This window comes from Cynocephalus volans, chromosome 1, assembly GCF_027409185.1.
Source record: "Cynocephalus volans isolate mCynVol1 chromosome 1, mCynVol1.pri, whole genome shotgun sequence".
Lineage (NCBI taxonomy): Eukaryota > Metazoa > Chordata > Mammalia > Dermoptera > Cynocephalidae > Cynocephalus > Cynocephalus volans.
The window spans coordinates 282,140,833-282,168,017 of NC_084460.1; the positions used below are offsets into that span (position 1 = coordinate 282,140,833).

Here is a 27,185-nt window from a genome sequence, read left to right on the forward strand (position 1 = left end):
ATTGGATGTTCTGAGAGAAACTTGCCCCATAACAGCATTTCAGCCAATGAACTTATGACAAATCTGGCTCTGAGCCTCCAAAACCAAAGAACTCTGTTTCCAATCAGCTTATATGAACCTCTCCCTTTTTGTTGATAAAAGCTTTCTCTCACCCTTCCCTCACCAAATGCATTGTGGCTTACCATGGTGTGCATTGCAGATTATAATCCTATTTTCTATTCCCAAATAAACGTAATATATTTGGAGATATTTTTCTCTATTTTTTTTTCCAGTTAACACTTGTATGTATAAGGATATTCATTGTATCTTTGTTCTTAAGAGCAAAACACTTGAAATAACCTAAGTGCCCACCAATAAGGGACTGGTTAAGTAAATCATGTTATAGCTATACCAGAGAATATCATGTAGTCATGAAAAACAATGAGGTGGAACTATACAAATTAATATAGAATAATCTCCAGGATATACTGGTAAATGAAACAAAGCAAGATTCATAACAATGGTGATAGTGTATTCCTACTAAGGAGAAATATAAAAATAGACACAAATATACCTATATAGTTTTGTATAATCTGATGAAGTAATTGCGGCTAATCCTGGGGAATGGGGCTGGGGAACTGAGAGTCATCTAAGATCGTAGAGACACATTTTATTATACCTCCATTTGTATTTTTTTTTTTTTTTTTTTTAAAGATGACCAGTAAGGGGATCTCAACCCTTGGCTTGGTGTTGTCAGCATGACGCTCAGCCAGTGAGCGAACCAGCCATCCCTATATGGGATCCGAACCCGTGGCCTTGGTGTTATCAGCACTGCACTCTCCCGAGTGAGCCACGGGCCGGCCCTTCTATTTGTATTTTAAATTATTTTACCAAGTACATTTATTAATTTTTTAAAATAAAAATCAGTTTAAATAAAATTAAGAAAAATAAATAAATAAAGTAAAATAAAAAATAAAAAAATAAAAAATAAATAAAATAAAATAAAAATCAGTTTGAAATTAAAAACACACACTCAGCTTCCGAAATAAAATATCAAAGATAGAAACCAAAAACTCTGTTTCTTTCCTCCAAGCATTCATTGCGTGCCTACTATACACTAAGTGCTTGGGTATAGCAGTTAGCAAAACACTGGGGGGAAAACAGACTTTAAAAAAAGTAATTACAAAATGAGTACTACAGAAGGAGAAGTAGAAAGTGGTAAATAAAAAAAATTAGGGTTGGCCGGTTAGCTCAATTGGTTAGAGCAAGGTGCTGATAACACGGAGTTCCAGAGTTTGATCCCTTTACCAGTCAGCCACCAAAAATAAAAAATAAAATTTTAAAATGTGCTACCAGTGCCAAACTGTCAACCCAAGATGATTTCTAATTGCAAAGGGGGAAATGTGCTTTTACAGTGGGATATCTGGCAGTCACCTTTGTAACCAAGGGATCAAACTTTGCATCACTCATGCTGGGACGACTCCATGTTATAGTCATCCCTCAGTCTTTGTGGGGGATTGGTTCCAGGACTTTCTGCAAATAACAAAATCTGCCAATGCTCAAGTCCATGATATAAAATGTCACAGTATGTGTATGTAATCTATGCGATCCTCCTGTATACTTTAAATCATCTCTAGATTTCTTATAATACAATGTAAATGCTATGTAAATAGGTGTTATACTGTATTGTTAGGAAACAATGACAAGGAAAAAAGTCTGCACATGTTCAATACAGACACAATGTCTTTTGCCCAAATATTTTCGATCTGCGGTTGGTTGATTCCATGGTTGCGGAACCCGTGGCTATGGAGGCCCGACTGCATATACCTCCTGATGCAATGCAATGTCATCACTTTTGACTATGCCACTGAAAATATGGTCCAAGGACAGCATATCAGAATCTCCTGGGAACTTGTTAGTCATGTGGAATCTCAGTCCCCACCCCAGCCCTATTGAATCAGAATCTGCACTTTACAAAGATTCCCAGGTGGTTTTTACAATATTACAGTTTGAGAAGCACTGGCCTATACAGTATTCTTGAAAAAAGTGTTTAACCTCAACCTACTAGATGTACTTTCAGTTTGTGGGAAGTACAGAAGAAGAGGAACAAATTAAATAACAACCATAAGGAAAAACTTAGATTCACAATGAGAACAATCTACAAGATAACTTTGATTCAGGTAACTGAATGTCATAGAAAAAAAGTGAAGGGAATTTTCTAGATTAAAAAATACTGAGGAAATATGGACCAGCCCCTGGCTCACTTGGGAGAGTGTGGTGCTGACAACACCAAGTCAAGGGTTAAGATCCTCTACCAGTAAAAAAAAAAAAAAAAAAAAAAAAACTGAAGAAATATAACAGTCAAAGGAAATGCATGATCTTTTTTTGGTCCTATATCAGTAAAACCAGCTGTGGAAATAATTGGGGAAATTTGATCATAGATTGGATAGAAGATAATATTAAAAGTAATTGATAATATTCTCAGGTGTGAAAATGATATTATAGATATAGAGGAGAATTCCTCAGTCTTAGGAGATATGTAATAAATTAAATATTTGGGCTGAAGTATCATGATGTCTGCAGCTTACTTCAAATATACACACATACACACACGACAAATATTAATTCTTGAGTCCCTGAACTATTAGTTCTACTTTTCTATGGGTTTGACATTTATTATAACAAAGAAATTGGAAATAATTTACAAAAAAAAAAATATGTTTTCCAAAAAATTCCTTAGGCTAAATTAGAAGGCAAGCTACAAACTAGACAGAAGCACAACATGAATAACAGCAAGTTACCAACCTCAATATATTAAATATGTAAACAATTCCAATGGAATTAATTAAAAGCTCACAAAAGAAGACATAGCCAGTAAATCTATTTTAAAATGGTCTATCTCACTGGTAGTCAAAGAAACATAAATCAACACAATGACTATTTTCTTTATTTTTTTTCACATCCAATCGTCTTTATTAATTTCTATTTTCTTTTTCGACAATCAAACTGATGGAGATTTTCTTAAAGGCTGGAGACCAGTTTGGGGGACAGTGTGGAGAAAGAGGCATATGAATGTTAGTACCACAGGTGAGACTATCAATTAATGCAACTTTTCTGGAAGGCAGTTTTTCTGCTCACATCTTTGACCCAGCAATCTCACCTTTTGGAGTTTATCTTAAAGAAATAATAATAATTGTAATCCAACGGCAACTATGTAGCAATGAGAATACTTAGCACAGCATTCTTTATAGTATCAAATAACTGGATCCAATACGGAAGTTTAATAATGAGCATTGGTTACATAAACTGTGCTATTTATCTAGTGGATTACTATGAGACCATTGAAAATGAAGTTGCAAAATAATATATAAATGTGACAGTTAAAAGTATATATACAGCAGAGAGACAGACATTATATACACATAATACACATACACAGCATATGTACTGGGCAATGACTTGAAAAGAAATACTCCAAAATAAATCACTCACAGTGATTTATCTTTAGATGATATCTGTATTTGAATCACAGATGAGTTTTTCTTTCCTCTTTGCTTGTCTGTGTAATTGTGTGAACATATACTCCTTTTCATTCATAAGAAAAGGTGTTACACTATTTTAAAAGCAAAATAGCGTCTGCAGTGGGTTTACTTCTCTTACCAGAATATGCAAGAGCATGCTCACACACACACACGCCACATACATGCACACATGTGCACGCAAACACATATACGAAGGTACTTCAAAAAGTTCATGGAAAGATTTGTATTATCTTTTAATTCTATTTTTCCTCAAACTTTTTGAAGTATCCACAGTCACTTGATCTCTTGAACTCTTGGGAGGGTGTGGACAGGAGGAGGGGCTGCCCTCACCCAGCCCACTTCATCTCACCCTCCTAAGGACCAGGGTTCGAAGGTGACAGGAGAATTTCTGCAGGCTGGAGGGCAGCTGCCCAAGGTGCTGAGTCAGTCTCTGAGGAACACCCACACCAAAGAGGGCTGCACTCCTTTCCTGTCCTGAAGGAGATGGTCCCCTAGGGTCAGGGGTTGGAAATGGAAGCTGGGCTTCTGGGAGAGGGTGGCAGAGCAGAGTCCAAGGGCACTGGTTTATGGCAACTCATAAAACTCCAGGTGGAGCCAGTGCCCTTGGGGGGTGAAGGTGGGGACAGGAAGAGCACTTGTGGCTGGCTGCTGGGGCCCTCTCTTAGAGAGGGTTATACTGAGCAGAAGAGACCTCTAGGGGTGCCAGTGTTTCATCTGTTCTGGGGGACCCAAATTTGAATCCCTGGCACTGCATCCCCAGGTTTGGGTCTCCTAGAACCAAGGAGTTCCACCTCTCCTTCCCCATGAACCATTTCCCCAGAGAGGAGGGTGGACAGGTGGGCCTCTTCCTCTTTGCTGGTTAGGAGGAAGGGTCCAAGTGCCCCTCAGCCTCCCTGGCTGGAGCTGTCCACCTGCAGTGAGAGCCTGGGCCCTGGGCAGAAACGCACCCCATCCCTCGGTGCTTGCTCAGGAGCCGAGGGTGGGGCGCATCAGCTCCGGCTGTCAGGCTGTCGCTGGGCACCGGGCTCACAGGGACCTGGCGGGCACCTGTCTCCCCACCCCCTTGCCCATTCTCTCTCTCTCTGGGGCCCTATCTTCCCTTATATGGTGAAGGCAGTTCCTAGAGGGGGGGCTGGTGGTGAGGACAAAGGTCGCTCTTCGGCAGCTCGCTGGCCACAACTCCCCAAGATCTCCCAGGTGGCAGCCGCCTCCCCTAGACAGGTAAGGCAACCCAGTGGGGACCCATGGGGACCATAGGTGGTGGGAGGGGGCAGGGTCCCCTGCCTCTTGCCGGCAGCCCGGGGCCTCCTGTAGCATCTTGGTGAGGGCTTGGGGGAGAGGCTTGGCACTCAGAGTCTGGGAAGAGCAAGGAGGCTGGTGTGTCTGTGCTAGGCCTCCACGCAAGGCATTTTGCAGGCCCCACCCTGGACAACCGCTCCTTCAGTCTCTCCACCTGTGACTCGCCCCCACCCAACTTCGGGGGTCAACCATCCCCTACTCCCTGGACTGAGGAGGATCCTGGGACACAGAACTTGTAGAGTTAAAACCGAGATAGTCCTGGGCAAACTGGAACTAGTTGACCTCACTCCGCCTGCCCTCTCCCCAATCCCCAGCCCATCTCTGCCCATTTCTTCCTCATCGAAAATGGTTTCTTTCTTTGTGTCTTGGGGCCTCACCTCCTGGGTCCTAGGGTATGAGTGACAGCCATAAGGAACTGAATGGTAAAGACAGTGGCAGAGACAGAGGCAGGGCTTGGGTCCTGGTCCACACCTGACGCCCCTAGCATGCGCTACTGCGTCAACTCCACCAGCACCTGCCCCTGGGCCTCCCCAGCCACTGTGTCCCTGTTCAGCTGAAGTTGGGGTGGGAGCCAAGTCCAGACCAGGGTCTGGGGACACGCTGGCCACTGTCTTCTCAGGAAAGCATTTGCTCAGGCATCCTCCAGGGCTGGAGGGGCTGAGTGGGTGTCCACTCCCTGTGCCATTACAGGCCAGGGGATGCAGGAGGGTGTCCTTTGTCTGAAGGGAGGGACCTCGCCTCCACTGCCTCACCACTGCCCCACCGTCCAGCTCAGAGCTGCGGTGACTGGGAACTGCTCCCGGGACAGCAGGGAGCAGATAAGAAAGGTGAGAAGAGACCTGGGAGAGCAGGAGCCCTAACCCGCTCCAGGGCCCTGAGAAGGTCCTCATGCCACTCCATAGTTCAGTCTGTTGGCCTCATGAGTATTTGTGGAGCACCTACTAAGAGCTAGGAGCTGGGGCTACAATGACAAACATGTCTAGGTTTTGGAGCTCGGGGACCTCAGACTTACAAACAGGTTCTCCCATTGCCATGTGGTTAGGGGGCCAAGAGAGGCCTCTGTCTGTGATGCCCTGGGGCCCCCGAGGAGGGGCCCCTCGTCCAGCCTGAGGATTCTGGGAAGGTATCCTGGAGGAAAGGAGACCTAAACTGAGTCCAGAGGGCAGATAAGTGTTAGGCAACTGAATCAGGCGGGAAGGGCATTCTTGCTAGGGCAGGCACAGGTGAGAGGCCGCATGGGAGGCCAGGCCAGCCAGCAGTCTGGCATTTCTAGAAGGCATGGTGCCAGCAAAGAGGCAGGAGTGTGTCAGTGTGGGGGGAGACTCAAGAGAGCTTAGACGGAAAGAAGGGCAGGAGCGGGGGAAGTCCAGGATGTTGCCCAGAGGGCTGACTTTGGGGTTTCGGGGTGATGGTGCCCTTCCCCAGTCTGGGGATGTGGGAGGGAGGGGACCAGGAATTTAAGTTGAGGCAGAAGACAGCACCTATCTAAACCAAGGTCCATGCTGGCAGGGGGAAGGAAGGGGAGGGGCCCATAGTCCTCTCAGCAGTTTAGGGAAGACAGGAGAGCTGAGAAGTCCCCACTGAGGGGTGTGGGACAAATGTCTGCTCTGACCATGGGTTGGGGGCAGGAGCAGCTGGAGGATATCCATGGGGTGGGGCAGGCCCCCTCTTAGAGCCACTCCTCCTCAGACTCCCCTAGCCCACCCTTGGCCCTAAGGAGGCTGGCCCCCACCTTGTTTAGGCTGCTGCAGGCCCCCAATCCTGATTTCTCTCCAGGGAGGGAGAGTGAACCCTGAATCCCCTCTCTGACGGGCAAGAAGTGCCTCCTCATGTCTGCCGTCGATTCCTCTTGCTGCTGGTTCACTCCTAGAATTAGAGTACGTCCCTTGGTGGGACTTTAGAGATCATCTATCTAGTCAACCCCCACAGCTCATAGATGGAGAATGGGGGTCTGCATTTGTACAGCTAGTGAGTGTCAAAGAATCTGTCTTGGAGAAAGGGGGATGGAGACAAAGGTGGTGATTGAATAAAACAGAATATTCTCCTCCTTTGTACCCACATTGGTTCTGGTGAACCAGGAGTCCTGGAGCCTAGGGGACGCTGTGGATTGGAAAATACCTGATGGAGGAGGCTATGGCCAACAGGGTCATCAGACAGGCTCCAGGCACAAGGCGCTTCTACAAACACACAGCAAGCTGCTAAATGATCAGCAAGTGGCACTGATCAGAGGTAGAGCAGGGCCTTGTCTCCAGTTTCCAGAGTGCCAAGGAGAGCAGCCACCCCTCAGGGCTCAGAAAAGGGAGTTGCCAAGTAGTAAAATCCCAGGTCATTAATTATTCAAAGAGGTGACTCACAGTCAAGGTGCCAGGAGAGATTAGATAGAAAGATTTCAGCTGTCAGTGCATGGAGGCCTGATCTGTGGGGGCCACATGACCTCTCATTCATTATTTATCAGTTCAAGGAGCATTGATGGAGGGCGACTCATGAAGAACAGGGTGGCCTCCAGCCAGGTGGGGAGGGTTTGCGAAATCAGGGACGAAAATAACTGGGGACAAGTGCCTCTCCATCTTAGCTCATATCAGAGTCACTGGAGTGTTTTCAAAGCACCCATGCCCCATTTCCCAAAAGGCAGAAAATGAAATACCAGTGCCGTGCCTGTCCGGGCCTAATTAAATCAGAATCCCTGGGGATGAGGCCTGAGCATGGGAGCGTCAGTATTTTTAAGTCTCCCAGGTGATTCTGATGAGTAGCTGCAGTGAAGAATAGAGCTACAGGTCAAACAGAAAGAGGAGCTTGGGAGGGAGATTTCTTCCAGCTCAGTGGGTGGAGCGTGGTTCACAGCGGGAGGGTTCACTCATTAATGGTTCATTCATTCCTCCCTCCCTCATTGTCTCATTCCTTCTCTTCCTCCACTCATTCATCCTGCAAAGTGCTGGCACTGTGCTAGACACTGGGCATTCAGTACCAAACGAGCAGAAATAATCCCCACCCTTGTGGGGTCTACATTTTGTACACCACCAGCACCGTGACAGAGGGGTGTTTAGGAGTAGCTGGGAAGGAACAGGAAATTGTTGCATACACTTTTCTTTATTATGGCAAAATACACATAAGATTTACCTTTTAGCTCATTTTCAAGCATACAATTCCACGGCATTCGGTACATTCACAAAGTTGTGCAACCATCACCACTATCTAGTTCCAGAACCTTTTCATCATCCCAAGTGGAAACTTTAAATCCATTAGCAGCCACTCCTCATACCCCTTCCCCCAGCCTCTGACAACCACTCATCTGCTTTTTCTCTCTACAAATTTGCCTATTTGAGATATTTCATATAAATGGAGACATAATATAGCGTGGCCTTTTGTGCCTGGCTTCTTTCACTCAGCGTCATGTGTTCAAGGTTCATCTACGTTGTAGCATTTAGCAGTACCTCATTCCTTTCTATGGCTGAATAATATTCCACTGGTCATCCATGCATCTGTTGACCGACATTTGGGTTGTCTCCACCTTTTGGCTATTGTGAATAGAGCTGCAATCAACTTCAGGTGCAAGTTTTTGTTGGAACACCTGTTCTCGATTCTTTTGGGTGCATACACTTTCAAGCCTTTATTCTTTTCAATTTTTTAAAAAACTCTGCATGATTTCTTTTTAGCCAAGCATGACTTTAATAAAAAGTTTTCAAAAAGAAAAATCGCTTGGATCAAGATAAAAAAGGGCCTTGAATGCCAGGCTAAGGAGTGGGGGCTTTCCTCAGCAGGTGATAGGAAGTCAGGGTGGGAAAGCCGGGGGCTGGGTCCTCAGCCATCAGGACCCAGAGTGGGAGCCACGCCCCTTCCTTCCCCCAGGCCCCTGAGCCTGCCTCCTCCTGGCACATTAGGGTGCCCTTAGAACCTGGCTAGAAGGGCACTCCTAGCTCCTTGGCCCTTGCTGCCAGGCACCTTCTCCCCTAGGCTCATCCACCATGACCAATCTGAGCACTCAAGTCAAAGGCTCTCTCAACATCACCACCCCGGGGCTGCAGATATGGAGGATCGAGGTGAGGCCCTGCCGGGACGTGGGGGTGGGGGGCTCACAGGCCTGGGATTGTCCTCATCTTCCTCCAGTCCTGCCCTGCTGGGTGCCTGGAGCCCTTGATGCCGCCCACCTGCTGGTCCCACCCCTCAGCCCTGCTCCTCCCTCTCCTCTTCCCTTTCCCCATTTCTTCCTCATCTGTCTTTCACCCTTCCTCTGCCCAGTGTCTCTTCCTTTCCCTCCCTCTGCCCCCCATGCAGATGCTCCTTCTTCCATCTCCCTTTTCTCTCCTTTCTGTCCTGGGCCCTGCTCTTTCTCTCCCACCCCTCCTCACACTTCTCAGCTTCCTCACGTCCTCCTTCCTCCTCCCTGGCTGGTCCGGGGCAGCCCCTCTGACCTCTTTTCTCTCCTTAGGCCATGCAGATGGTGCCTGTTCCTTCCAGCACGTTTGGGAACTTCTTTGATGGTGACTGCTACGTAGTCCTGGCTGTGAGTGGGAGGTGGGCCAGGGAGGGGGCTGAGCAGAGTGCAAAGCCACTGTGGTGACAGGGAGGAACCAAGGCCGGGGGCAGTGGGGAGAGCTGGCCTGGCTTCACCCAAGACAGTGTTCGCTGGGTATGCCCAGGTGCCCAGCCTCATGGTGTTCTACAGAGACGTAATGTAAGAGGCTCTCCCTGCCCTTGAGCGCTGAGCTGCCAGCCAAGGCAAACTTCTGTGGATCTGCAGTCTTGGGAGACCTTCTAAGCTAGTGTGATGTCATCCTAACGGGTCCACATTTCCAAAACCCATAGTCACCTTCACATCGCCTTCTTGATTTTCCCAACACTCTGGTACCACTGGTACTGTTAAGGCATTTGTATTTTTCTTTATATTGACTCACTTTTGAATTTTAAATACATTTAACAATGTAACTCTACATCATTACTGTAAATGGAAAGCAGCATCATGTGTAACAAATAGAGAGTAGCTGTAAAGTATTTGGATAATCATTTCATATCATACATTTGTTTGTACACCACCTAATCACCTCACAGGCCTCTGATGGTCCACACACATTGCTTTGGGACACGTTCCTATACAGTCCAACCAGTGTCTCCATGAGGCCGAGATGAGGTGAGCAGAGCCCTTGGGGAGGCCACTTGTCCATGTCTCAGAGAGTCAGTGGCAGAGCTGGGCCACACCTCGGGGACCCTGATGGCCAGCCCAGTGCCAAGCTCACCTGGGGTCAAGGACCCATGTGTGTGGGAGACCATCAGAGCAGGGGGAGGTGGGCAGGGGACTGTGGAAGCCCAGAGCCTTGGGTACACAGGATGTCCCCTCTCCCTAGATCCACAAGACGGGCAGCAACCTGTCCTATGACATCCACTACTGGATCGGCCAGGCCTCATCCCAGGATGAGCAGGGGGCAGCTGCCATCTACACCACGCAGATGGATGACTTCCTGAAGGGCCGGGCTGTGCAGCACCGTGAGGTCCAGGGCAATGAGAGCGAGACCTTCCGAGGCTACTTCAAGCAGGGCCTTGTGTAGGGAGGGGCGTGCTGCTGGCTGGGGGAGAGGGAGAATGGGGATCAGAGGTGGGGATGGGGGGATTAAGCCTGAGATGAAGAGGCAGAGATTCCCAGACCTGCCGTGGGGGAGAAGATCCTGGGCAGTGGAGGGTGACCTGGGGCCAGGAAGAGAGTGTGAAGCTGTGGGGGAGCACAGGGAACCCTCATGGGCTTTTGGTGATTTTTTTCTTCACCTTTCTAGTCCCCCCACCCTTATTTCTGCCACTGCCCTGTCCTTGGTCCTGTCCCTGTGAGTATGCCTTGGGCTGTCCCCAGAGGTCGTTCTGAAATTCTCTAACTCTACTGAATTTCTGTAAACCAGCTTCTGTTTGTGAGTCCTGGAGAGCTCAGTGCCTAAGGAGTCCCCTTTCATCACATGAAGCCCCCCCACTCTGGCCACTGGGCAAATGGCTGCTCCCTCTTCTCTAAAGCAAGCCTTTCACACTAAAACCCCAGACTGCCAGCTTTTCTTAAAAAGTCTGAAGTTCTGGTCTCCTGGCCTTCCTCATGGAAACATACACTCTGGAGTAGAGTTGCTGCTGACCTGTAGGACAGGCCAGGAGCTCTTCAGTTAGCCATAATCCCCACCCCTCCCTATTGTTTTGCTCCCCTCTTCCCACAGTACAGCTGCAGTTCACTCCTGTGGGCATTTGAACACCACCTCTCCCTGCTTTTTCCTCTACTTCAATCCCCTGCTTTCCGGGCCCTGACTTTATTCACATTTCCTACCTTCCACATACCATGCCCCCATCTATGCAGTCCCCTCTGCAGGGCAGGGACTTGCGTGAGGTGAGTGAACATCTAGGGTGCAGACTTTAAGGAGACTCTCCTGTCAGGGTCGTGCAAAGGCAACTTTGCACTTGCAGGAGCCTGACAGTAAGTGCCTCCTTAAAGCCTGCACTTTAAGTGCCTCAATCACCTGGCCTAGTCTGAACCTGGACCTCAGATGGACCAGCAGCAGCCAGGCAGCCCAGGGCATGGGAGGGCAGGGGCCTGGCACACCTTCCAGCTCACTCCCTGGGTCAGCTCACCTCCCTTCTCAGGATCCAGAAAGGAGGTGTGGCTTCCGGCATGAAACGGGTGGAGACCAACTCCTATAACATCCAGCGGCTGCTGCACGTCAAGGGCAAGAGGAATGTCGTGGCCGGAGAGGTGGGCTGGCCCCTCTGGGACATTGGCCAAGGCTTTGAGGCCCAGGGTGGAGGTCAGGGGCTGAGGAGGAGTGAGGGACAGAGAGGGGTGGGGTGGCCAAGAGGTATTGGGTTCTGAGAGGGTCTGTTCCTCTCTTGTGGCTCCCTAGGTGGAGATGTCTTGGGATAGTTTCAACCTAGGGGATGTTTTCCTCCTGGACCTTGGGAAGCTTATCATCCAGTGGAATGGGCCGGAGAGTAACCGCATGGAGAGACTCAGGGTAAACCTTCCCACGTGTCACCCCTCCCCCCAAAGCCCAGCCTGCCCGCACTGCTCCTGCAGACCCAGCACCTGCCCCTCCCTCCTGCCTGGTTCCCGTTCCCCCAGGCCTCTCTTTCCAGACTATGGGGGATGGTGGGCTTGAAGGTGGATCCAAGTCTCCATGTGTATGGGAAAGGTATGCCTCTTGGAGTTGTGAGTGTATACGTGTGGCTAATCTGCTAGGATGGACTGAATCCCTGCGGTGTGTAGACCCCAGGCCAAGCCTTGGGGATCCAGTGGTGTATGAAATGGGCAGAACCCTCCCTTGCTCTGGCATCCAGCTAGCCACCCAGTGGGGGAGACAGACATGCAGAGAATAACAGAGCTGGGGGCTCAGGGAAGCCTTCTGGGACTTGGTGTGGGTGGGGAGGAAAAGGCACTGAGGAGCTTGGAGAGCAGCGCAGGCAGGTTTCATAGGTCATGTGGCCAAAAGGCTGTGTAAGAGGGTCGGGGGGTTTATTCTCAGGGTGCTGGGAGGCTGATGAAGGTCATTCTGACCTCTGAGTGGAGATGGGGCAGGAAGCCCCTGTGGCCATCCAGGGGAAGCAGAGGTCCGTTGAGGAGCCTTGGACAGTGGAACCCACTGGACTTCTTGTGTGTTGGCTGAGGGTTGAAGGGAGAGAGGAATGAAGCAAAACTCAAACCATGGGAATGGGTGGAGTACCGCTTCCTGAGATGGGAAGGATGGGAAGCTACAGATCCTTGACCTTGGTGTTATAACACTGTGCTCTAATTGGCCAGTCTTCATTTTAGATGTCTTAAAATGGGGCTGTCTTCTTGGCAGTTGGATAAATGAGAGCAGAGAGCTGGGCTGGGGACAGAAACATGGACGTCAGCAGTCTACAAAGGTGCTGGGACTCAGAGAGATGCCCGGGGAGGGAGTGTGCAGAGAGGGCGCCAGGATTAACATTAATCCAGGATGCCCTGAGAAGGGTGAACTGCAGTGTGTGCAAGTGTGTTTGAGTGTGAGCACCTGAGAGACTGTGCTGCCTGGGCGTGTGCTTGTTTGTGCATATGTGAGTAAGCACATGTGAGGCTGCATGTGTGTGTCTGTGAGTGTGCAAGCATGCTTTGGGGCAGAGACACTGAATCCTGGGATGCTTGGGGCTCAGCTCTTACCCAAAACTGTGAAGTCAAACCACAGATTTCAGTGTCAAACCTGAAGGCCCAGCAAATCCACCCCAGACACTCTCCTGCCAATAAGGAAACCTGCTTTCCCAACTGCTTCTCACCTGGTTTCATCACACACCCCTAGAAAGCCTGGCCCCTTCCATGGGAAAAGCAGGGCAGGTGCCTCAGCCCCTGAGGCTACTATGGGGTGGGCTGGGGCTCCCCTAGCAGGGTTTGGGATGGCAGACACTGCCTTGTCCCTGCCAGCCTTCATGGGTCACATGGGGCCTTCCTGTAGGGCATGACCCTGGCCAAGGAGATTCGAGACCAGGAGCGGGGCGGGCGCACCTATGTGGGCGTGGTGGATGGGGAGAAGGAATCAGAGTCCCCGCAGCTGATGCAGGTGATGTACCATGTGCTGGGCCAGCGCAGGGAGCTGAAGGCAGCCATACCTGACTCAGTGGTGGAGCCGGCACTCAAGGCCGCCCTCAAGTTGTACCAGTGAGTGCCAGCTGGGGTCTTCCTGGGGGCAGGACGCCCTGGCTAGGGAGTACTTCTCATCTGTGTCTTGCCTCTGTCCCACAGCGTGTCTGACTTGGAGGGAAAACTCGTGGTTAGGGAAGTCGCCACACGGCCACTCACACAGGACCTGCTCAGTCATGAGGTGAGAGGTCTGAGGGTCTCCAGCCCACTGCAGCCTGGCCCACCTCCCTCCCCCCAAGCCCCCACCAAACAGGAGGAACTATAGGATGCTGGGGTGGGCGTGCTTGAAGCTGCCCCAGCCTGGTACCTCTGGCACCACCAGGCTCTCACCTGGATCTTTCTTTCCTACTCTAGGACTGTTACATCCTGGACCAGGGGAGCTTGAGGATCTATGTGTGGAGGGGGAAGAATGCCAATGAACAGGAGAAGAAAGGAGCCATGAACCAGGCGCTGGTAGGGATGGGGGTCAGAGAGGAGGGTCAAGGCCATGAGAGTGAGAGAAACAGACAGCAGAGGGGTGAGGGCGGGCAGACTCAGACAGGGCACAGCGCCAGGCTGAGGCCAGGGAGGGTTCTGGGAGGGGCTGGGTAGGGGCAGATCCCAGTCCAGCCCAGCTGTGAGGGTCTGAGGGGCCGTTCTATAGATATCTTGGAGGTTCTCTACACACCAGGTGGCCAACCACCAGGCAAGCCTGGGGCCTCCTTGGGATGTGGGCTCTCACCTCCCTGCACTCAAGCTTGGTTTAAAGAAGGGAGGGAGAAATGGAGTTGGCCTTTCTACAAAAGGGAATAAGCCAAGTAGAGTTTGGGTTCATTGTTGGGGCTGGAGTCAGTAACCCTAACTGACCTTGAGGTTGGGGTCAGAGTAGGGTTAGGTTTAGGGTATTGGGATTGGGGTTGGGTTCAGGTCTGGGACCAGGGGTAGGTTTGACAGTGGATCAGGTTGGGGTCAGAACCAGTCTTTGGCTTGCATTGGGGGTGGATGCTGAGATAGGGACATAACCATCAGCCATCCTCTTCTCTTCCCAGAACTTTATCAAAGCCAAGCAGTACCCACTGAGCACACAGGTGGAGGTGCAGAATGATGGGGCCGAGTCAGCTGTCTTTCAGCAGCTCTTCCAGAAGTGGACAGTGCCCAACCAGACCTCAGGCCTGGGCAAAACACACACTGTGGGCTCCGTGGGTGAGGGCCAGGCCAGGGCAGTGAGGGAGCTGGGCTGGGATCATGACTTGGTCTGTCTCACACCCTCCTTCCCTGACTGCCTCTTTCAGGAACTTTCACCCTGGCTCTGGGTTACCCTGGTGGGGAGGAGACATGAGGGAACATGGATAAATTCAAGGGTGGTCACAAAAAGGGAGCTGAGAATGACCTGCCTTTCATTTGGAATAAGGCTGGGTCTCCTTGGGAACTGAATGGCTTCGGTCTGTCTCCAGATAATATTTGCTGAGGGCAAGCTTGGTGCTGGGCACCTGGGTAGAAAGTAAGATAACGTTCAGCCCCATCATTGCAGAGCTCCCTGTTGAGCCGGAAGACAAGTTTGATGCTTAAAGTCTGGATACTGCAGGGGGTCAGGACAGGGTAGATCCAAAAAGCTAATGCCTCACTCTTGTTCATCTCCCGGCTTCCCTGAGAGGCATTGGTGAAGCAGGAGTCTTAGGACAGGAAGATAGGATTCTGTATTACAGCTCTGCCACTCTCTGTCTGTGCCACCTTGGGCATGCTACTGAATCCCTCTGGCTTCAGTTTCCTCATCTATAAAGTATGGCTCAGAGTTGTAGCCACCATTCAGGGCTATTTTGAGGACCTGGTGGACCTCAGCTGGTGACAGTTTGTGTCATGATTCTCCCCACTGCAGCCAAGGTGGAGCAGGTAAAGTTTGATGCCACGTCCATGCATGTCCAGCCTCAGGTGGCTGCCCAGCAGAAGATGGTTGACGACGGGAGTGGGGAGGTGCAGGTATGTGAGGGGAGGGAGGCCTGCACCAGGTATGGAAGGAATGGTGAAGTCCATCCTGGACCTCACACTGGCCTGATACCGGCCCCAGGTGTGGCGCATTGAGAACCTTGAGCTGGTGCCTGTGGATTCCAAGTGGCTAGGCCACTTCTACGGGGGCGACTGCTACCTGCTGCTCTACACCTACCTCATCGGCGAGAAGCAGCACTACCTGCTCTACATCTGGCAGGTCAGGCCTGCCCCGTCCCACCCAGAGCACAGCCAGCTCAGCTCCCCCTTGCCACCATACTCCTGCCAAGTGGCCATCTCCCTTGATTTTAATATCTGGGGATGGGGAACTCACTCCTTCAAAAGGCAGCCTGTTCCATCTTGGGACTGCTTTGGCTGTGAGATCCCCCTGAGTACCCCCATTCACAATACTTTTCCTTTTGGGTCTCCAAGTGTCCCTTCCAATTTCTATTACCTTCTGCACATTCTCTCCTCTGCTCTGTCCAGCTCTGCCTGTGGGTTTCTGTGTCCAGGTGTGAGGGAGCAGGGAAACACTTGCGTGTGGGGTGAGTGGCAAGGTGCAGCAGTAAGGAGAGGAGGTTCAGATCAAGGCTGAGGTTGCAGATGGGTTGGGGGTGGGCTGGATTAGTGTTGGGGCTGGGGTCAGAATTGAGGTCTGGGTCAGGCGTGGTTTTTGGCTGTGTCCAGGGTAAGGCTTGTTGGGGAAGACAGTTGGGTTTGGGGCTAGGTGAGAACTGGGGATGAAGTTGTCACTGAGACTGAGGATAGGGTCAGTCCCCAGTTCTGACCCCACCCCACCCCACCCCACCCCACCCCTTTCCTTCTGCTTTTCCCCAGGGTAGCCAGGCCAGCCAGGATGAAATCACAGCCTCAGCCTATCAAGCTGTCATCCTGGACCAGAAGTACAATGATGAGCTGGTCCAGATCCGGGTCCCTATGGGCAGGGAGCCAACCCACCTCTTATCCATCTTCAAGGGACAGATGGTGGTCTACCAGGTACGGCTGCTGGACTGAGGAGCCTGGTAGTACCCACTGAGGTGGGGTGGGTGTCCAGGAGATGGGGAAGGAGCTGTGGGGGTAAGGTAGGGCTCAGGGTGAAGCCCATTTTTCACAGGAGAAGACTGTTTGGGGCTCCATCACCTATGAGGAACTGGTCATAGAAATCACTATTTGGTCACTTTAGAAACTCATGTTGGAGGGGCCGGCCCGTGGCTCACTTGGGAGAGTGTGGTGCTAATAACACCAAGGCCACAGGTTCGGATCCCTATATAGGGATGGCCCGTTAGCTCACTTGGGAGAGGGTGGTGCTGATAAAACCAAGGTCAAGGGTTCGGATCCCCATAGTAGCCAGCTGCCAAAAAAGAAGAAACACATGTATTGAGCACTTGCCATGTGCAAGTACTGCCTACTCTCCACACCCCAACTCCTTAAATCCTCTACATGAAAAAGGGAGTTATTTTGGCGAGATTTGCTAGAATGATGCACCTGTTCAGATAGCATTGGTGTCTTCTAAACATAATGAAATAGACATCACATGCAATTATTTAAGGAATAATCTGCACAGTCCTCTGTAATTCCCCAAGCAAGGAGAAGAATGGCATGCTAATATGGTTTACCATCTTGTTGGGAAAGGAAAGTCATGTCATTATGCCTGAGCAGTGAACTAACAGTCTGAGGCACCAATTGGTTAAATGCCAGAAATAAAAATTAGGTTCAAAGGGGAGCATGAGCACAATCACCTGGGCTTGCCTATAGAGTTCATGGTGGAAAGGTGATTTGGAGGAGGTCTCGCCTTTTGGGTCAGAGTTGAAGGGCTTAGCAGAGGTTAAATGAGTGCATGCAATGCAGGGGGCACAGCAAGGAGAAAGGCCCAGGGTAGAGAATTGGGGGAATAGCGAGAAGCCTCACCAAGCTACACTGGTGGGTTTGGAGAGGGCAGTGCATAAGTCTGCAAAAACAGGTTGCATCTTCATCATGTGGGTCTTTCAAAGGCCTGGCTGAGGGCCAGGTGCACAGTCTTACAACACCAAGGTCATGGGTTCAGATCCCCATACCAGCCAGCCACCAAAAAAAAAAAAGTCTTCTCTGAGGAGCTGGGTTTTAGCCTACAAGCAGTGGGGAGCCACTGACAGGTTTTGAGCAGAGGAGTGCCATGATGAAAGCATTATTTTGGAAAGATTAGGTTGGTGGTGGTGCATCAGAGGAACCAGGGGGTGGGGTGGGGCAGACACCACTCCAACCCTCTCCCTCCCTGATTCTCTGTCTGCCTCTCTATTCCCACACTGTCTTTACTGAGTTATTCCTGCCCCTCCCTCCCTGCCTTCTCTCCACACCTGCAGGGAGGCACCTCCCGAGCTAACAACGTGGAGCCTATGCCTTCCACACGGCTGTTCCAGGTCCGGGGAACCAGTGCCAACAACACTAAAGCCTTTGAGGTCCCAGCCCGGGCCACCTTTCTCAACTCCAATGACGTCTTCATCCTCAAGACCCAGTCCTGCTGCTACCTGTGGTGTGGAAAGGTGTGTGCAAGACCTAGAGCCCTCCCCATCCCCAATTGGGTCCCAGGAGCCCCCCATCCTCAGGCGGGAGCCCTTAGCCAACTAGATCTTGTTCTCTTGGCTCCCAGCTGTAGCAGTCTCTGCCCTCCTCTATAGCCCTGGGTCTGTCTTTCTGCCCTATCTCTGACCTACCTCAGATTCTCTGCCTCTATGTCTGAATCAGTGTTTCTCGTTCTGCTTGTCTCTGGCCACCCCTGTCTGTCCCAATGCTGGTCTGTCTTTATGTCTTGGGCTCTCTCTCACTACCCTGTGCCTGTCACTGCCTCTGCCCTTGTAACCAGGACTCTTAGCCTCTCAGAGTCCTTTCCCACCCTCTAAGGGGTGGGGGAGACTCCCTTTTCTCCTCTGCTATTTGTTGGGGTGTCAAGGACAGAGAACAGGATAGGAGAACTGTCCCTGCATGGGCTGTGTGCAAGGAATACTGGTCCAGGAGAGCCCTCTCAGGTCCTGGAGATTTGGGCGGTGAACGCAGTACAAGGGTGCGGGCAGGGGTGGCACCAGAGATGGTCTCGCCCAGAATGGCCTACTTCCCTTTTTTCCAGGGCTGTAGTGGGGATGAGAGGGAGATGGCTAAGACGGTTGCAGACATCATCTCCCGGACAGAGAAGCAAGTGGTGGTGGAAGGGCAGGAGCCAGCCAACTTCTGGATGGCCCTGGGTGGGAAGGCCCCCTATGCCAACACCAAGAGGTAACTATTGGGTTCCTCTGCCTCCTGCTCACCTCCTGAGGCTGGAGAGCCTCCCAGTACCTCCACCCCCATAGCCAAAGCCTACAGCAGGCATGGATTGAGGACTCCATGTACCAGGCCCCCAGGCCTAGAAGGTACCCTTGGAGCCTCTTGGGCACAGGGGCTGTGTCTGTGCTTCTCACTATGGTATTCCCAGGGCCTGGTAGGGTGTTGCCTGGCAAAGGGAATTCATAGCTGCAAGAGAGGGGCAGGGCTATATGTTTGCCCTTCAGGATGAAGGTGCCAGAGCCCAGTCCCTGCGCTTAGGTGCTGATATAAGCCTGGAATGCTGAGGTGCACCAGCTGCAAACCCTCTTTCAAATTTTTTTCTAAAGAATATCCATGATCCACTATTCCCCAGTTCAAAAGCAAAAGGGCATATACTGCAGTAGCAGTAGGAGGGATAGAAAGAAGATATAAGAAAGAACTTTTTTTTTTTTAAAGATGACTGGTTGGGCCAGCCTGTGGCTCACTCGGGAGAGTGCGGTGTTGATAACACCAAGGCCACGGGTTCAGATCCTTTAAAAAAGAAAAAAAGAAAAAAAGAAAGATGACTGGTAAGGGGATCTTAACCCTTGACTTGGTGGTGTCAGCACCACGCTCTCCCAAGTGAGCTCCGGGCCAGCCCAGAAAGAACTTTCTAACAGGGCTATGGGAGAGCCACTGGACTATATATCCAGAAAAGCAGTGGGAATTTCTCCCTCGGAGTATTCAGGATGAGGGGAGACCCATTTGTATATCAGAAGATAAGACATTTTGTTAGGAGATGGCTTTTTATGTCAGAGTCCCTCCAAATTCTGTGTCCTCAATTCTTTCCCCACATCTTCCTCTTGCCAATGTGATCTTCCGCAGACTGCAAGAAGAAAACCTGGTCACCGCCCCCCGGCTCTTTGAATGTTCCAACAAGACAGGGCGCTTCCTGGCCACAGAGATCCCCGACTTCATTCAGGATGACTTGGAAGAGGATGATGTGTTCCTGCTAGATGTCTGGGACCAGGTAGGACCAAGGTCCTGGGCGACTCCCTTCCCACCCATCTCACTCTCCAGGGCCAAGAAAGAGTGGCTTTAGGTCGAGGTAAGTGTCAACGTTTTCTTGGCCTCCATGTACTTTCCCCCTGGGAATGGCATTATGATCACCAGAAGCCTAGGAAAGAAACAGGAAGGTGGGAGAAATGTGCTTAGAGGGGCTGCTGGGCAGGATGGATTCTTCTCTATTTATGTCATGTGGCAGCAGGAATGTTTTTGAGAATCTTGGGCTCTGAAGAGGGTGGGAGTCACACATTTGCAGAATATTCCAAGTAGAGGACAACTGTCCAACCTTCTCATTTCCCAGATGCAAAATCAAAGCCAGATGGGGCCTACCCAAGATCATGTGGCTGGGTAGTGCAGGGTCAGGACTCCACTGTTGGACATTGAGGCAGAATTCTGTAGGCCAGGGAGAACAGGAGAGACTGATTGAGCTCCTGGGATTCTTAACAGGTCTTCTTCTGGATTGGGAAGCACGCCAATGAGGAGGAGAAGAAGGCTGCAGCCATCACTGCGCAGGAATACCTCAAGACCCACCCTGGTGGGCGTGACCCTGAGACTCCCATCATTGTGGTGAAGCAGGGACATGAGCCTCCCACCTTCACAGGCTGGTTCCTGGCTTGGGACCCCTTCAAGTGGAGTGTGAGTGGCTCTAGCCCACCCTGGTCCTTACAGCCCTGTACATCCTTCCTTGTGTGGCTTCTTCATGACAGGGCTGACTCCCAGATGCCTTTCTGTTTCTTTAGGACATATGACCTGCTTATTTGTAAAGGGGTTAGAGGGGGCTTGGAATAAAAAATAAGGCTGCAGTAAGACCATTAAGGTCCCTGGTGAGGGAGAGGGAAGGAAGTCTGTCAAAAACCAAGGCTAATTACAGTGCCTTGTTTGTGGGCTATATTTAGCTTGAAGAAGCAGGATATTATAGGTAAGAGCTATACTATTTAAATTTAAATTAATTAAACACAATTCATAATTCAGTTCCTCACTAGCCACGATTTTAGTGCTCAATAGACACATGTGGACACCACAGACAGAGAACATTCTCATCACCGCAGGACAGTGTTGGTAAATCCTCGGGGCCAGTTGAAAGGAAACGTGTCAATTCTAAAGAACAGAAAAATGTCTTCCTGGCACTAAATTGCAAGCAGAATGGGTCATATATGAGGTCCTTGCCTGAAGGATGTGCATCCTAAACTGGCCCCGATAGAAGCAGAGGGCAGGTCCTTAGAATGGAACTGCAGTGCAGGTTTTCTGCAGGAAGGAGAAAAGCCAGGGTAGAGTGAAGGCTGGCTTAGTGGCTCTAAATGGGCACAGCAGTTGAGGATAAGGAAGCAGAGAGCTTAGATTAATTTCCTCAAGTTGTGGTTGTTTTTTAAATTCTGTGGTTGATGAGCTGTGTTTAGTCTTGAGAATGGATTCAAACTAATCTCAAGACAGCAAATCTAGATGCCAGATCTTTTCAAATTCACTTCAGTGCCCCGAGTCAACTCTGGCAGCCCTTCCCTCCCTCAGGTATGTGCTGCTTTCTCTCTCAACCCCATTTATTCATTCACTCATTCATTCATTCATTATAACATCATTGAGCTCCTGATGTGTCATGATCGGTGCCAGGTTCTGGGGCTATGGAGATGGGTCTCCTCAGGTAGCCATGGTCCCTTCTGCTCCCTTCACTCCTCTGTGGCAGTGCTCCCCTCCAGGCATGGGAAGAGCCCTCTCCAGTTTCCCAGGACCCCTGATTCCCCAGAGCCCACATAGCGCAGCAGGGTTTTCAATGCTGGGACAGATAAACAGTCAACTCTGCCCTTTTCTGATCAGGCAGCACCTTTGCTCACCATCCTTACTATCTAACCTCCTTTTTCAGGGCCCCTCCTCCAACCTCAGCCTGAGCTTCCTCTTTCTCTTCTCCCCACCAGGTCCTAGACCAGACTTCTTTCAGCTCCTGAAGGAAAATGGCCTTTTGTCCTCTCCACTGAGACCCAGGTCTAATCTGTTACTTACTTTATATGCAGAACTCTAAATCCTATGAAGATCTGAAGGCGGAGCTTGTAAGCTGTGAGGACTGGAGTCAGATCACTGCTGTGAGTACAGGGCAGCATGGCTGGCCCTTCCAGTAGCCAGCTGCTGGTCAGACCCATGGGAGCTGAGAATGTTCCAGAGAAGATGCCAGTGTCCTGTGCTTTCCTTCCCATTTCTCTTCACTTCTCATGGAAGTTCTTGCTGTTTAACTCCGACGCCTGTAGCTGTTTTCTCTCTTCCATTTCCTAGTGAAAATGTTTCCCAAATTTTATCATGCATAGGAGTGCAGGTGATGGGATCCCTTCTCTAGGTAGAATAACTACAACTCCTTCTATCTTTCAATCAGTTAACAGAAATGTATTTAGCCTGTATGCTTAGGACAGGAGAATATGAAATCAAAGCCTTTTCTTCTAGAAGTTCACAGGCTTACAGGGGAAATAAGACAGAGCTAACACTGCAGAAATGTGTCCAGTACCCAACAGCAATTTCACAAGCTTATTGAGGTAATCAACAGATGACTCACATGGCTCCTCCAGCCACAATGGTTGAGAACCCCGTGGTGCTTGGTGAACTGACAGTGTAGACTGGCAAGTATAGATAGGTCAAGGCTAAGAGAATTCATGGATGACAATTTCATAACAGATAAGAGAGAGAGGGTTAAATATCCATGGTAGATCTTGAACTCTGGGGGAAGCCATGGAGAAGTTAATAAGTTATTGAACAAAATAGTCATCTTGCACCAATTGACTTTGGTCAGATACAGATTGATAAGCTATTATCTCATGGGTCTAGTCTAGAGCGTTGTGTCCTTATGAGTGTGTGTGTGTGTGTGTGTGTGTGTCAGGGTGGGGGTGGGGGGCAGATCATGGAAGGCTTCTTGAAGGTGGTGCCCTAGAACCAATGTTGACTTCAGAGAGAAAGGTGGTCTGGAAGTAGCCACATACCTGTTGAAGTAGCCAGTGGTTTCCTTTTCTTCCCTAGGAGGTCACAAGGCCCAAAGTGGATGTGTTCAGTGCTAACACCAACCTCAGTTCTGGGCCTCTGCCCATCTTCCCCCTGGAGCAGCTGGTGAACAAGCCTGTGGAGGAGCTCCCCCAGGGTGTGGACCCTAGCAGGAAGGAGGTGGGTCAGACTTTGGAAGGACAAAGAAGATATGGCTCGCCCATTTGTTGGACAACCCTAATTGACCCCCAGATTGTGCCCTACAGGTGATAAGGTGCTGGGAATGCCCTGATGAACAAGACAGACCTAGTCCCACCTTCATGGCAGCTTATATTCTGGGGAGAGATCGGAGAAGCCTGATTACACTATTATTTAGTTTCAGTGATGATAAGTGATGCAAAGGTGAAATACAGGTGTAATGAAGAGTATTACAAAAAGGAGCTTGAGTTAGAGAAGATTTTGTTCTGAAAGGTGAATAGGAATTACTGAGGCAAAGTGAGTTAGTGCTGGCACAGGAACAGCAAACATGGAATCCAGAGGCAGGGAATAAGTACAGTGGGGCAAAACTGCAAGGTGGCCAAAGTGGCTGCTGTGTGGAGAGCTGGGAGAGGCAGCTGGTGAGGGAGGCAGGGACTGAACTGGGCAGCGCCTTTTACCCCACATTAAGGGTTACGTTGTCCATCCTAAAACTGGAGGGGAGCCATTATGGTTGAAACGGGGGAGTGATGGTCAGATTTACATTTTCAAAAGACCACTATAGCTGCTCAGTGAAGAATACATTTGAAGGTCGCAAAAGCAGCCATAAAGAGACCAGTTAGAAGAGTGTTGCTGCTGCCAGGCTGAGAGGTAGGTGGGAGCCTAGGACAGGTGGTGGCTGAGGAAGTGGAGAGGAGAAGGCTTAGAGAAATATTTAGGAGGTGGAGTCAATGACACTTGGTAATTACTGGATAAAGAATGAAAGAGAAGAAATTGTGTCATTCTGTGAGATAGAAAACCCTGGGTGAGACTGAGGTTAGAGTGGGGCCAGCATGAATTTAGTAGTTGCCCTGTAGTTTGAGGCACCTGGGAGACATCCAGGTTTAGATACATGTTCGGTGGGCAGGCAATTCAGAGGAACACTGGGGCAGAGATCCGAATCCAAGACTCATCAGCACATGGTCCTTTGGTAACTGAAGTGGGGTGCCTATATGGATCACTTGGAGGGAGAGAGTACAGCAAGAAGAGCTTGTTAAAAACACATTTGTAATATTCATTCCCACTTCATGAAGATCCACAATAGGCTAGCTTTGGGGTATTGAGAGGAGAGAAAATTTACTGTGTATAGTAATAAAGAAGTCTGGGCTGACCCCGTGGCGCACTCAGGTTTGGATCCTATATAGGAATGGCCACGGGTTTGGATCCTATATAGGAATGGCCGGTGTGCTCACTGGCTGAGTGCGGTGCAGATGACACCAAGCCAAGGGTTGTGATCCCCTTACTGGTCACGAAAAAGACAAAAAAAAAAAAAAAAAAAGTCTTACAAATTACGGTATCTACAGAAGAGAGATACCTAATTTCTCCCAGAACATTGAAGTCTGTTAAGGGTATGAGCTTGATATAAACATATTGTTGCCAGAGCATTTCAATCCTGCCTTCTAGAGCAGGCATGGATTCTCTCCTAGATTCTCCCATCTGTGAGGTGGCTGGAAGGCTAGGAGGCAGCTGTGTCCTCACTGTAACATTGGTATGATCCCAGTACAAGTGACAAGCTTAGCCCAGACCCTGGTACATAGAAAGTACTCTACAGTGAAAGCTGTTACCATCATCACCTGAAAGCTGTTACCACCTCACCTGAAGTGAGGTCCAGAAGTGACTTGCTCAATGTTACTTAAGCAGCTGCTTGCAAAGCCAGAGCAAGAAGAACCAGGTCTTCTGAATCCCACTGTTACCATCATATCATGTGGCATAAAGAGAGTATTAAAAGGAAGGGCAGCCAATGTTATTGAAGCAGAGGACTGATAGGGGCTAAGGATTGCTAATTTTGAATGGAAGAGACAGAATCAAGACAACCCCACCATGGTAGAAGCAGTGTAAGGCTTAGATTCTTTTTAAAGATCAGTTTTCTGTTGCTGATTTTGTTGTTGTTGTTAGTGTAGTGCACATTCTTGCGGGAGAGCTGAGACTTCAATGCCAAGTGGGGAGGGTAGGTGAGGTTTTCAGACCTATATGCTCCAAACTGGGAAGGTGAGCCAGTAACAGGAGTGGGATGATGGGTCTGGCTGTAGGCAGTAGCATAAGGGTAATCTAAGTGCTTGAGCACTGATGAGTAAACCACAGGAAGGTGGATGTGGGATGGGTGAGGCTGGTAATCAGCTGGCAGGGCTGCAGTGTTCAAGAACAGGACCAGTGGGAAGATATAAGTCCACTGGGATAGGCAGTCTCTGCTAGCTAGCCTGCGGGGTCAGGGTCTAGCAGTCTTGATAAACTGAGGAATCAGACTGACTGGACAAGAGAAAGCACTGTGGAGCCACTTGCAGAGATCTAGGACACAGCAGCCACAGCCATGGGAGGTACCTGACAGGAGGATGCTATAAACAGACTTGGTGTATGGCAGCTCTGCACCAGCCAATGATGCTCAAACCATTTATATTTACTCTCTTCCTCTGGAACAAGGCACTCTGCTGCCCTGCCTGGGTGAGTGGGGATGGCTCCCAGCATCCAGCTCCCAGGAGCTTTGAGGAGAGAATGCCCAGGTGTGAGAGGCAATCTAATGACAGATTATGGAACTAGAGCATCAGAGCCACCTGAGCTTGAAATCCACCTACAGGTGTTTACCAAGAAGCTGTTCCATTCAAGGCTCTCTGCCCAGGCAATTCCTCTGTAGCAGAGCAGCTTAATGAAAGGAAACCCACTGCTCTCACCCCCACTCTGGCCACCTCTTGCTGCCTTGGGGAGCAGAGACGAAGGCTGGAAGATACTGTTTTTAGTGACTTTTTAATTTGGGGCTCTTAATTGAGTGTGCATTGAGGATATTTAGCATGCCTTAAACAGTATCACTATCACATCATCTTAGAGCTGGGAACAAAGGTCATTTCAGTCAATTCCCTCATCTTATGGCTGAATATACCCAAGGCCTACAAATGTCTCCCATTTTATAGAGGAAAACTAAGGCCTGGAAAGAGAAGCAACTCCTTAACCAAGTCAAATGTCCTAATTCTTATTTCAGGGTTAATGTGAACTTGACACCAGTAGGAAAAAATGAGCTTAACTTACCATGTTACCATCCTTTTCATTGTTATACATTCAGGGATCAAGCCATGGGAACCCCCAAATGCCACCTGTTTCTCTATCCCTTTCTTGGATCTCATGACATTGCTTGTTTTTGCTCTTCATTTATGTGCTACATCTATATCAGATGCTGGGAAAGAATGTGACTTTTGCTCTCTGGTCTCTCTCTTCTAGGAGCACCTGTCTATTGAAGATTTCACCAAGGCCTTGGGGATGACTCCAGCTGCCTTCTCTGCCCTGCCTCGATGGAAGCAACAAAACCTCAAGAAAGAAAAAGGACTATTTTGAGAAGCAAGAGTGGCTGTGGTTGTAAAGCAGAACCCTATTCTGCTTGCAGGGTTGTTTTGTTTTTATTACTGGTATTAGTCTTATGCCAACTGAAGTGAAATTTTAGTTATACCTGTGAGCAGCAGTCTGTTGGAATGCCACTTTTGTTTACTAATCTGTTCAGAAAGATGATGCCTCTACAAGGAGCCTGTGGTCCCAATTTGAGCTCTCAAGAAGGTGGCTGGATTGCTTCTATTCAGGTGTTGCATCACTTTTAACCATCCTGTTCTAGAGCTTTCTCAGAAGAGCACCAAACACTCCATGGAACATTAGAGTACTGAAACATCACCCCAGGTTTCTCTCTATCATGACTCATTTTTATTTACAGCAGGTGGGCTGAAGCACTTTGCAGTTTTACATCTTTCCCAGAGCAATGGCTTTTCCTTTTCACGTACACTTTCCTCACTGTCTTACTCAGGTGGTAAGGTAAAGGAAACCCCTCTTTGAAGGAGAGGTGAATGGCCTAGCAGATTGCCCTCTTAGAAGGCTTCACGATCATTACTAAATAGTACCCAGTGAGAGCAGCATATCCACTGGTCTAGGCTTGAGGTCTAAATTCAAGTATGAAATGCAAATTCTATATCACTCCCACCCCCCAACTCTTAATATAGCAAAGGAAAAGCTTAGGTAAGGCCAATGCGAAGTTTACAAATTGTTATCCAGAAGCTTTTGCAAAGCTTCACAGCCTCCTCAGATGAAAACTACAGAAACTCGGTGGTGACTATGACCAAACATGGGTTTGCCATTCCATTTCCTTTAAGATGTAACAGTGCTGCATGGAAATCCAAGTCAGAAAGCCAACAGAAGGCGATTTCGACAACTTCAAACATCTGGTTATTAAAGGTGTCTGCAAGAATGTGTTCTTATCAGAAATAACAGTCAAACAAAGAGAAGGTTAATAAAGGCTTTAATTTCACACACACACAAAAAAACCT

General features: G+C 49.4%; 1 protein-coding gene across 1 annotated transcript; it reads left to right on the top strand.

Moving 5' to 3' along the window:
* Positions 1–8,782: 8,782 nt before the first annotated feature.
* Positions 8,783–26,211, top strand: VIL1 (villin 1). The gene is made up of 19 exons (XM_063113232.1): positions 8,783–8,857; positions 9,247–9,321; positions 10,160–10,356; positions 11,424–11,532; positions 11,681–11,791; positions 13,241–13,443; positions 13,528–13,606; positions 13,780–13,878; positions 14,454–14,607; positions 15,281–15,381; positions 15,470–15,607; positions 16,225–16,383; positions 17,727–17,906; positions 18,488–18,633; positions 19,525–19,669; positions 20,152–20,340; positions 21,708–21,776; positions 22,696–22,836; positions 26,098–26,211. Exons 1-19 carry the CDS (start codon positions 8,783–8,785, stop codon positions 26,209–26,211), a joined length of 2,484 nt encoding a protein of 827 aa, XP_062969302.1.
* Positions 26,212–27,185: the final 974 nt, after the last annotated feature.

Coding starts and splice junctions, on each gene's coding strand:
- VIL1 (XM_063113232.1), top strand. CDS start 8,783: ATGACCAATCTGAGCACTCAAGTCAAAGGCTCTCTCAACATCACCACC. Junction 11,792..13,240: donor ACCGCATGGAGAGACTCAGG/GTAAACCTTCCC, acceptor GCCTTCCTGTAG/GGCATGACCCTGGCCAAGGA. Junction 22,837..26,097: donor TGGACCCTAGCAGGAAGGAG/GTGGGTCAGACT, acceptor TCTCTCTTCTAG/GAGCACCTGTCTATTGAAGA.